At 39.5% G+C, this 12,273-nt stretch overlaps 1 protein-coding gene across 3 annotated transcripts in view; it reads right to left on the reverse strand.

The window, feature by feature from the left end:
• Positions 1 to 377: 377 nt before the first annotated feature.
• LOC126188876 (serine/threonine-protein phosphatase 4 regulatory subunit 3) overlaps positions 378 to 12,273 on the reverse strand; it is a 140,885-nt gene continuing 128,989 nt past the window's right edge. For 2 of the 3 annotated variants that reach the window (XM_049930541.1, XM_049930542.1), the window contains exons 17-18: positions 4,118 to 4,281; positions 378 to 3,959 (exon numbers count right to left, since the gene is read on the reverse strand). In XM_049930541.1, the coding sequence (XP_049786498.1) occupies positions 3,852 to 3,959; positions 4,118 to 4,281 (272 nt within the window). In that variant the 3' untranslated portion in view covers positions 378 to 3,851. The remainder of the gene's footprint in view (positions 3,960 to 4,117; positions 4,282 to 12,273) is intronic. The other variant, XM_049930543.1, reaches the window with a different exon arrangement.

Here is a 12,273-nt window from a genome sequence, read left to right on the forward strand (position 1 = left end):
ATTATAAATTTGCACCATTCTCATACCAAAGGTTGACATCGATCCACCCCAAATTACATGACAAGAGATGTGAATGCTACATTGGGCACAACTGTTCTGTCACCACATATTCCACTTGAGCTAAGGGGAAGGCAACATTACTGGTGTTCTGTCACTGCAAAATACACTGTTAAATTAACTACAATTCTAACCACAAGATAGTGAAACAATATTTGTGCCTCAATAAAATTAAAGCATATTGATACATTATGTAAATGAATAAAAAAGATCAGGCCTATTGAAACTTCAAGAAACTGGAAAATTGTAAAGCCGACCACATTCACACTTTTCTTTGCATATTGAAGTACCATTTTTACATGAAAAGGTTGAGCCAAAAGTTTCATTCAATGGGATTTACTGAACAGGACATTTTGACCACTTATAAGGCTGAAGTTTTCAGGCAATGACAAAAATGCCAATTTATTTTTTTGTCATAAAATCTGACCTCCAAAATACTGTTGCAGAAACTGCATTTACATTGATAATGCTGTGTCACAGGTATATTAGGAGCATATAATCTTAGAATTACTTCAATATAATAAATATTTGCATATTATAAATGAATGAAAGCAGATTATTGCACGCTGTACTTTGCCAAGAACCATTTCCAAAATACATGACTTTTTAGAAAAGGGCCATTTCTATTACTGTAAAAATAAATATCAAACTTTATGTACAGAAGCCATAATGATGGCACAGAGATGAATAAAAATAGCAATATTCAAAATAAATTTTTATCGAAACTATTATATAACAGTGGTACTGGGTCTGACGAAAACAAAATGAGCATACTGCAATTTAAAACTCTTGAATAATAATAATAAACAATATCCAAGGAACACAATTACTTGAGTACACATGCCTTTGTTTATATAGCTGCAAAGGAACTAGGACAATTTTTGTAACATGGTTCAGAACAGAAGTAATGAGCATATAATTTTGCTTGAGGTTTCCATTTTTATAAAACACCATTCACATCATTTTTTTTATTTTTTGAATGTAACTTGAGTACAATTTACAATTAAAAATTTCTCTCTGGATGATTCTACAAAACATGTAGACTAAATCTGTTATAGCAATGGCAATATGCTGTTAGAAAGGGATGACAATGGACGAGACAATGGAGAGTTAAAATAATCAGTAATGTTTGGATTTCACTTGGAATCAAGGCATCCAAACAATACTTGAGCCCAAAATTATTTTACTCTCCTTAATGTAAGTACAGAGTGTGAGGGTCCTGCCTCTAGTTTCATCTCACAAGAGCTGAGAGTGGAAGAGTTTCAAATCCATAATATGAAGGAACTGCATAGCTTCCCTTTCAGCTCAATGGCTGCCCTCACTCCCTATACAAGTAAAACAGTGATGGTGGTGATGAATGTATGAATGAATTCACTATACTACAATCACTACTGCTGTATGTCTGCAGTGTCCAAACACAGACCTTGATAATTCAGTCCACTAGGTGAATGATACACCTGAACAACAAGCACAGAGAAGAATATCATGTCCGCAGAACTTTGTAGATTACATACAATTGAGAAAACAGAATCTGCAGTTACTCTCAGAAGCCTTCAAAAAACAAAGTGTATTTTGACAGGTAAAATAAAGTAATAATTGGCATCTGACGCAGCTATTGTTCAAATAATAACATTTTTTAGAATGTACTATCAGAAAATATGTGTACTGACAAAGGAAATATGGAGGAAAAATATCACATACATAATACAAAAACAATGAGTCCAATCATTCTAACAACTATGCTGATAGAATTATTGAACTCCTTTTGAACATTTTGATAAAAATTATTAAGCCTGGCACATACAATGTATGAATGAATGTTGAATTTACAAATACTTAACTCCTGCACAGAAGGAGCTACTTGTCAACCACAAATACTGTAACAGTGTCTTATTTCAGTGAATAAAAACAAAATTCTCTCTAGCCAGATAGTAACACGTAATTTAAAATTTAGGAACAACTTGCATATTTCAACTGTAACTTCCTCTATGTTATGAACAGAAAAATACCAAATGGATGTTTCAATAGCGTAACTCTTTCTAGACCACAAGAAAAGAAAAATATGAAATGGGAAAATAAAGTCTACAACTGCTATAGTCCAAACCCATTGCCCTAAGTACTTTGTAAACTATGAAGGTGATGAATCGATGCCATGGTCTGGTCCTCAGGCACTGTACAATATATCCTTCCCTTGAAGCACTTTGTCACAACACCAGTACATCAACTGACATTTTAATGTCAGACACCTGTCTAATGTTACTGTTTCACTTTCTGGGATATATTACACCCAAAGAGTAGAGTCACACAACAATTACCATGTATTGTGTTATTCTAAGTACTTTCTTTAAACACTGCTGAACATGAGTCAATGACTGAACCATTCACACAACCCATTCAGAAAGTACTTAATACCTTCTTTATATACCTTTCAACAATGCATCAGAGACAGCCATCAAAAAGTGGGAATTCCATCTCCCAGCACTTTATATACATTTGAGTAGTATAAATGATTATTGAAGTTCATCACTGTGTTACTGCTATCACTGTTTCATCCAACTGTCATATGTTCTGTGCTACTCAAGAATGTCCACACTGCACATAGCACAAAATATACAGAATATAATTGCCATCATATTTACAGGTCTGTCCTTAAAGCCATGACCATATTAATTTTATACGAGCACAATTACAGCAGAATGAACAACCCAATTTCAAGTCTTATCACTGTGACGTAACGCCACTGACTCCAGAAACAAATGACAGGCTGGCTCTTACACAGAGTACTTATTACACCAATTACACTGTTCAGTAATTGCAGGCGAAACTCTATGTAGGAAAAAGGAAATGCATGTGTTTGTGATATGTAAGGCAGTGCTGTACCTGAATTTGTAAGATATACTTTCCCTTTTTCATCGAAAATGGTAACAACTAAATAATTAAGCTGAAATACTCTGTTGCATAGTTGAACATGGAGAAACTTGTGCTTCCAATAATGTAGATTTAAAAATGAAGTAATAACTAATAAATTGAATTGACTTTTTGGCCAAACAACTCTGCATTTAGGTTACAGTTCTCACTCAAATAGTTTGATACATATACACATCAGAAGTTCAGATTAATCACACATTTTACACACATGCTCACGAAAGGGACCTAAGATAATTTTGAACATTTGTACCAGCTTTCTTCTGAAAACATTGAGATGCCACATACATATCCATATCTCTTGATCTCTCTCTCTCTCTCTCTCTCTCTCTCTCACACACACACACACACACACACAATGTTCACTGCCCTTTCAAATATGCTTTCAGGACAGTTCAAGAAAAGCTAGTCTACCAAACCACAAATGCCTAGTCATAATGATACAATGATGAGGCATATTTACAATTGTGTTACTTTGTCTTGTCCTTCACACTGCATCATTTCTTGTATTAACAATAACAAGTACATAATGAAATCGTTTGTAGTTTGGAAGTGCAGCACTGGGAGGCTGTAAGGCAGTGAAAATATTTATGAGCTCTGAAGTTTTACTTGTGACATTACACCTTGTTTCAAAGGTCCTGCACCTCTACCCAGTGAGACATGTACTTCACTTATTTTCACAAGCACAGTAAAGGAACAATAAAGAGTTCACCAGACCGAGATTTAAAAATGCTATCTACAACAACCAGTCACTTCTGAACTTCACAACTTCACACAGAACTGACTGTAGTTTTACACACTGTTGAGGTAAACATGCCACTTTCACATGACTGTACAGACTTGTAACGTAGCATAACAGAAACAGAACACTATGTCAACCGGGCACGTTTTGCTGGAGATGTAAGAACGTCAGTTCCTTCTTCGTCTTCTTCTTCATCTGAATCTCCCTCATAATCAACCAACGCCTGAAAAACAGACTGTTGATATAAACAGATAAGGATTATGCGATATGCAGCAATAGAACTTAGAGCAACATAATATGGTTTGGCCTGTTGAAGTGACATAATTATTTATTGAGCTTTTATGTTAACACAGTTTCTGTAATGCTAACCAATAAATCCACTTTTAGACTCACCTTCTTGAACAGTGTTGTTGATTTTACGTCACCCCCAGAAGGACTTTGAGGAGAACCGCCCGTTGCGCTATTTGTTAAATTGTTATTTAAGATTCCTCCAGTTTTACTGGTACTGTTTATTAGTTTTGGACCATTTCCCTCCGCCTTTTTGTCAATTATTTTACCTAAAAAATTGAAATTATTTCATTTCAATAATAAATTTGCAACTTAAATTTAAATACTATTCACTCTATATTTTACTAGTCAAAACAAGGATCCATCAATACATTTTCTAACCTGCTTTTTTGTATATTTTTTTCTTTTACTCTGAATTCAGATGGCAATGATAAATAAAAATCAAAGTCAATCACTCCCCTGCAACTGACTGACTGGTGGCACATTCATATATATATACTAGTTTGGAAAATTGTAGTTTTAGACTGAGCTGTCATTCTTTTCTAAAGCACGTAACCTCACACATACACTCCAACAAACATTCCTGGTGACACTGTTTATGATTGGATGCCTGAGCGGAGAGGAGGAGGAGGAGGAGGAGGAGGAGGAGGTTGGTGGTGGTGGTGGTGGTTTTGTGAGTGTGTATGTAACTATAAGATGTGGTGTAAAAGGTAGGCAGCTAAGGAGGGCTTAAGGGAAGTTCTAGTAGGTAAGACAGGGAAAGAAAGATGGCTCTCAGTACTCAGTGGCAATGGTAAAAAGAGTATGAATTATGGTAATAATCACAAGACCAAAGACCAAGATTGTGGAGAAAAAGTAAGAGAGAGAGAGAGAGAGAGAGAGAGAGAAGGGGTGGGCTGAGAGAGATTGATGATTAGTAACTTAAAAGTCGAACACAAGCCTGGAATAAACAAGGATATGCCATAAAATGGTTCACAGCCATATTAGAAGCTTACTCCTCTCAAACAACAGACCTCAGTGCCTAAACTCCCACACCAACTCACTTAATGCAGTTTTCAGTACACTACTGCACATCATTCCTCCGACTGTTCTTAAAATATATTCATGACTCTTGTCATTACACTGTCCAAGGCAGCTCAACCGTGTTCCTTACAAGACAGAATTGTTCTGAATATGAAATATCAGAGTGAAGGGAGATAAAAGGTCATACATGAACTGTGTTTGAAAACCAGATTACTATTTTGACTCACGGCTGTTTGTAACGTATTACATCTGTTCATACACTGTTACTATAGTCAAATACCTATTTTATATTTTCATGTGGTCCAGACTTAAAACTGCAAAATTGAGGAAAATTTTAAAATCCCCAAAACATGAGAAAAAACACATGTAATTGTTATTATGATTAAAAATTGCAATCCTCTCCAATACTTTCTATAAAATCTGTCTAACAAGGGGAGGCCGCCAATTGTGAAATTCAGATTCGATTCACACTGCGCATAATAAAAGCTCATGGCCAGAGGTGTAATGTGGCAAAGCACCAAGATGCACTTCTCAGCCGTTGTCGAGAAAATCGACAGTTAAAAGAAACCGTTGCGGTGAAATATTCTCTACGATTTATGATATCCTACAGCCTCATGGCGCAGCGGTAAGCGCTCGCGTTCATAATCCGAAGGTCGCCGGATCGAATCTCGCGCCATGCAACCTTTTTTTTAGTATTTGTTTTTGTAATTTATATATATATATATATATATATATATATATATATATATATATATATATATATATATATATATATAAATATAATAGAGGGAAACATTCCACGTGGGAAAAATCCAACCTCAACTCCTTTGGTTCCATCAGATTCACCTGGTCCTACTCTAAATCCCATGCCACTTTCCTTGACGTTGACCTCCACCTGTCCAATGGCCAGCTTCACACGTCCGTCCACATCAAACCCACCAACAAGCAACAGTACCTCCATTATGACAGCTGCCACCCATTCCACATCAAACGGTCCCTTCCCTACAGCCTAGGTCTTCGTGGCAAACGAATCTGCTCCAGTCCGGAATCCTTGAACCATTACACCAACAACCTGAAAACAGCTTTTGCATCCCGTAACTACCCTCCCGACCTGGTACAGAAGCAAATAACCAGAGCCACTTCCTCATCTCCTCAAACCCGGAACCTTCCACAGAAGAACCCCAAAAGTGCCCCACTTGTGACAGGATACTTTCCGGGACTGGATCAGATTCTGAATGTGGCTCTCCAGCAGGGATACGACTTCCTCAAATCCTGCCCTGAAATGAGATCCATCCTTCATGAAATCCTCCCCACTCCACCAAGAGTGTCTTTCCGCCGTCCACCTAACCTTCGTAACCTCTTAGTTCATCCCTATGAAATCCCCAAACCACCTTCCCTACCCTCTGGCTCCTACCCCTGTAACCGCCCCCGGTGTAAAACCTGTCCCATGCACCCTCCCACCACCACCTATTCCAGTCCTGTAACCCGGAAGGTGTACACGATCAAAGGCAGAGCCACGTGTGAGAGCACCCACGTGATTTACCAACTGACCTGCCTACACTGTGAAGCGTTCTATGTGGGAATGACCAGCAACAAACTGTCCATTCGCATGAATGGACACAGGCAGACAGTGTTTGTTGGTAATGAGGATCACCCTGTGGCTAAACATGCCTTGGTGCACGGCCAGCACATCTTGGCACAGTGTTACACCGTCCGGGTTATCTGGATACTTCCCACTAACACCAACCTGTCAGAACTCCGGAGATGGGAACTTGCCCTTCAGCATATCCTCTCTTCTCGCTATCCGCCAGGCCTCAATCTCCGCTAATTCCTAATTTCAATCTGCCGCCGCTCATACCTCACCTGTCTTTCAACATCATCTTTGCCTCTATACTTCCGTCCCGACTGACATCTCTGCTCAAACTCTTTGCCTTTACAAATGTCTGCTTGTGTCTTGTATGTATGGATGGATATGTGTGTGTGTGCGAGTGTATACCTGTCCTTTTTTCCCCCTAGGGTAAGTCTTTCCGCTCCCGGGATTGGAATGACTCCTTACCCTCTCCCTTAAAACCCATATCCTTTTGTCTTTCCTTCTCCTTCCCTCTTTCCTGACGAGGCAACCGTTGGTTGCGAAAGCTAGAGTTTTGTGTGTATGTTTGTGTTTATTTGTGTGTCTATCGACCTGCCAGCGCTTATATATATATATATATATATATATATATATATATATATATAGTCTTTAAATATGTCTGCTTGTGTCTGTATATGTGTGGATGGATATGTGTGTGTGTGTGCGAGTGAGTACCCGTCCTTTTTTCCCCCTAAGGTAAGTCTTTCCGCTCCCGGGACTGGAATGACTCCTTACCCTCTCCCTTAAAACCCACATCCTTTCTTTCGTCTTTCCCTCTCCTTCCCTCTTTCCTGATGAGGCAACAGTTTGTTGCGAAAGCTTGAATTTTGTGTGTATGTTTGTGTTCGTTTGTGTGTCTGTCGACCTGCCAGCACTTTCATTTGGTAAGTCACATCATCTTTGTTTATATATATATATATATATATATATATATATATATATATATATATATATATATATATATATATATATAAAAAGAAAGATGATGAGACTTACCCAACAAAAGCGCTGGCAGGTCGATAGACACACAAATAAACACAAACATACACAAAAAACGCTAGCTTTCGCAACCAACGGTTGCCTCGTCAGGAAAGACGGAAGGAGAAGGAAAGACAAAAGGATTGGGTTTTAAGGGAGAGGGTAAGGAGTCATTCCAATCCCGGGAGCGGAAAGACTGACCTTAGGGGGAAGAAAGGACAGGTTTACACTCGCACACACACACATATCCATCCACACATACACAGACACAAGCAGACATTTGTAAAGGCAAAGAGTTTGGGCAGAGATGTCAGTCGGGACGGAAATACAGAGGCAAAGATGATGTTGAAAGACAGGTGAGGTATGAGCGGCGGCAGATTGAAATTAGCGGAGATTGAGGCCTGGCAGATAGCGAGAAGAGAGGATATGCTGAAGGGCAAGTTCCCATCTCCGGAGTTCTGACAGGTTGGTGTTAGTGGGAAGTATCCAGATAACCCGGACGGTGTAACACTGTGCCAAGATGTGCTGGCCGTGCACCAAGGCATGTTTAGCCACAGGGTGATCCTCATTACCAACAAACACTGTCTGCCTGTGTCCATTCATGCGAATGGACAGTTTGTTGCTGGTCATTCCCACATAGAACGCTTCACAGTGTAGGCAGGTCAGTTGGTAAATCACGTGGGTGCTTTCACACGTGGCTCTGCCTTTGATCGTGTACACCTTCCGGGTTACAGGACTGGAATAGGTGATGGTGGGAGGGTGCATGGGACAGGTTTTACACCGGGGGCGGTTACAGGGGTAGGAGCCAGAGGGTAGTTTGGGGATTTCATAGGGATGAACTAAGAGGTTACGAAGGTTAGGTGGACGGCGGAAAGACACTCTTGGTGGAGTGGGGAGGATTTCATGAAGGATGGATCTCATTTCAGGGCAGGATTTGAGGAAGTCGTATCCCTGCTGGAGAGCCACATTCAGAATCTGATCCAGTGCCGGAAAGTATCCTGTCACACGTGGGGCACTTTTGGGGTTCTTCTGTGGAAGGTTCCGGGTATGAGGAGATGAGGAAGTGGCTCTGGTTATTTGCTTCTGTACCAGGTCGGGAGGGTAGTTACGGGATGCAAAAGCTGTTTTCAGGTTGTTGGTGTAATGGTTCAAGGATTCCGGACTGGAGCAGATTCGTTTGCCACGAAGACCTAGGCTGTAGGGAAGGGACCGTTTGATGTGGAATGGGTGGCAGCTGTCATAATGGAGGTATTGTTGCTTGTTGGTGGGTTTGATGTGGACGGACGTGTGAAGCTGGCCATTGGACAGGTGGAGGTCAACGTCAAGGAAAGTGGCATGGGTTTTAGAGTAGGACCAGGTGAATCTGATGGAACCAAAGGAGTTGAGCGGAAAGACTTTAAAGACAAAGAGTCTTACTCTTTGTCTTTAAATATGTCTGCTTGTGTCTGTATATGTGTGTGTGTGCGAGTGTATACCCGTCCTTTTTTCCCCCCTAAGGTAAGTCTTTCCGCTCCCGGGACTGGAATGACTCCTTACACTCTCCCTTAAAACCCACATCCTTTCGTCTTTCCCTCTTTCCTGATGAGGCAACAGTTTGTTGCAAAAGATTGAATTTTGTGTGTATGTTTGTGTGTCTGTCGACCTGCCAGCACTTTCATTTGGTAAGTCACATCATCTTTGTTTTTAGGTATATTTTTCCTACGTGGAACGTTTCCTTCTATTATAACATATATATATATATATATATATATATATATATATATATATATATATATATATATATATATATAGAGGGAAACATTCCACATGGGAAAAATATATTTAAAAAGAAAGATGATGAGACTTACCAAACAAAAGCGCTGGCAGGTCGATAGACACACAAACAAACACAAACATACACACAAAATTCTAGCTTTCGCAACCAACCGTTGCCTCGTCAGGAAAGAGGGAAGGAGAAGGAAAGACAAAAGGATATGGGTTTTAAGGGAGAGGGTAAGGAGTCATTCCAATCCCGGGAGCGGAAAGACTTACCTTAGGGGGAAAAAAGGACAGGTATACACTCGCGCACACACACACACACACACACATCCACACAGTTTGAAACTCTTTGCCTTTACAAATGTCTGCTTGTGTCTGTGTATGTGTGGATGGATGTGTGTGTGTGTGTGTGTGTGCGCGCGAGTGTATACCTGTCCTTTTTTCCCCCTAAGGTAAGTCTTTCCGCTCCCGGGATTGGAATGACTCCTTACCCTCTCCCTTAAAACCCATATCCTTTTGTCTTTCCTTCTCCTTCCCTCTTTCCTGACGAGGCAACGGTTGGTTGCGAAAGCTAGAATTTTGTGTGTATGTTTGTGTTTGTTTGTGTGTCTATCGACCTGCCAGCGCTTTTGTTTGGTAAGTCTCATCATCTTTCTTTTTAAATATATATATATATATATATATATATATATATATATATATATATATATATATATATATATATATATATATATATATATATATGAATTACAAAAAATAAATACTAAAAAAAAGTTGCATGGCACGAGATTCGATCCAGCGACCTTCGAATTACGAACCCGAGCGCTTACCGCTGCGCCACGACGCTTTAGGAAATCAGAGATCGTAGAGAGTGTTTCACCGCAACGGTTTCTTTTAACTGTCGATTTTTTCGACAATGGCTGAGAAGTGCATATTGGTGCTTTGCCACATTACACCTCCGGCGATGAGCTTTTATTAGGCGCAGTATGAATCGAATCTGAAATTCACAATTGGCGGCCTCCCCTTGTAAGTAAGGAAATTAAATGTACAATACAACGTTTAAACACTACTTTGTGGTAATAAATTTCATCAGTTCTTACAACAACAACAAAATCACTGATGTGTGACAGCAAGAAAAAACTCTCAAAAAAATTGAAAGTGGTATCAGCGTACATGATAATCGAGCTGTTTTCAGACACGCTATGACCACAAATTATATGTTCGAAACATGCATTTTTGACACATCATCCTTTGTGCTCACCCAGAAAAAAGCAGAAATTGATGAACACGTTGAATTAAACCAAAAACATCACAGTAGCTAAGTTGTTAAACCATAAGCATAAATGCAGATATCTGCTTAATCACATACTTTGTGACCATTACTGTTATAGTTTAATGCTTTTCTTACAAGCTGCACTTCATATGCTCACCACTGTTGAAGTGTTATTACAGACTTGATGAGAGGAGCAGAGATGTGAAAAAATGAGTTTACTTCCCCAACTGAGATGTTAGAAGCTTATTAGAAGCCAGCTCAGTGAATTTCTGTACACTGTAGCACCAGAGATTTCTTTCATATTTATAGTTCACACAGTTTCTCTTCATGCCCTCTATCATTGCTGCCAATTTTAATGATCTACGCGGTAGCGTTCTCGCTTCCCACGCCCGGGTTCCCGGGTTCGATTCCCAGCGGGGTCAGGGATTTTCTCTGCCTCGTGATGGCTGGGTGTTGTGTGCTGTCCGTAGGTTAGTTAGGTTTAAGTACCGTATTTACTCAAATCTAAGCCACACTTGAATCTAAGCCGCACCTGAAAAATGAGACTCGAAATAAAGAAAAAAGAAATTTCCCGAATCTAAGCCGCACCTGAAATTTGAGACTCGAAATTCAAGAGGAGAGAAAAGTTTTAGGCCGCGCCTCCAAATCGAAACAAAGTTGGTCCATTGTAATATGAGACACAATTTAGGTCGAATGAATGACGATACAGCTACAGTAGTTTGGTTCGAGTCGTAAGCTTAGCAGTTAAGCTTTACCATGTAGCCATTGCTATGCGTCAGGCGCTCCGTCCGTATTTATACGGGTACCCTTCCTTTTTCACGTGCTTCATCTGGTTTGAATCGATTGCTTATTTTGCTTTGATCTGATAAGTGCCGTTTTCTTTATTATAGGTGTTTGCGTCACTCTTAAGCTGAAAATGCATTACTGCACTGTGTCATGCATTGTTTGTCGCATTCTGATAGTGCGTGTTTACGGCCTGTCGCGGCTCGCGGCATGGCTTGCTTTTGTGCGCGCTACCGCCGCAAAAAAAAAAAAAAAAAGGAGGAATCGTCTCATTAGCGAAACAATGGCAAGAGACTGCTATTTGTTGTTACTTACACTGCTGCTTTCTCTGATAATGATCAACAAGAATCAAATAATAGACTGCGTATGATAGAACATGTTCTGAATGAGAGTTAGGCGAAAATTTTTCTCAGTTTGAAAATCTTCGCGGCCGCTTCTTTATTACATCAAATTCTGCACAGAAATTAGAGTCATCTTAGATTTAAAAATCTAGTCACTTGCCGTGCTTCATTTCTGACTGTATCACTATTAGGCATAAGAATAATACGAATATAAACATGACACGATACGTATATTCTTCCGCGTTTGCTGTTGTCTCACTCTAGTTTCGTAGTTCATTAGGCAGACCGGATTGAAATGAGATAGCAGCAAACACGAAAAAATACATGGCAAAATGTTTATATTCGTATTATTCTTATGGTGAAGAGAATACTGTATGTGATTCAAATCTCATCAGGTTCCTGTTAGCAACCATCTCTTCTCACAGATAGGAAAAAATTCAGAACGTAGAGTTGGCCATATTGACAAACATCCCAA

This window comes from Schistocerca cancellata, chromosome 5 (genome assembly GCF_023864275.1).
Source record: "Schistocerca cancellata isolate TAMUIC-IGC-003103 chromosome 5, iqSchCanc2.1, whole genome shotgun sequence".
Taxonomy (NCBI): domain Eukaryota; kingdom Metazoa; phylum Arthropoda; class Insecta; order Orthoptera; family Acrididae; genus Schistocerca; species Schistocerca cancellata.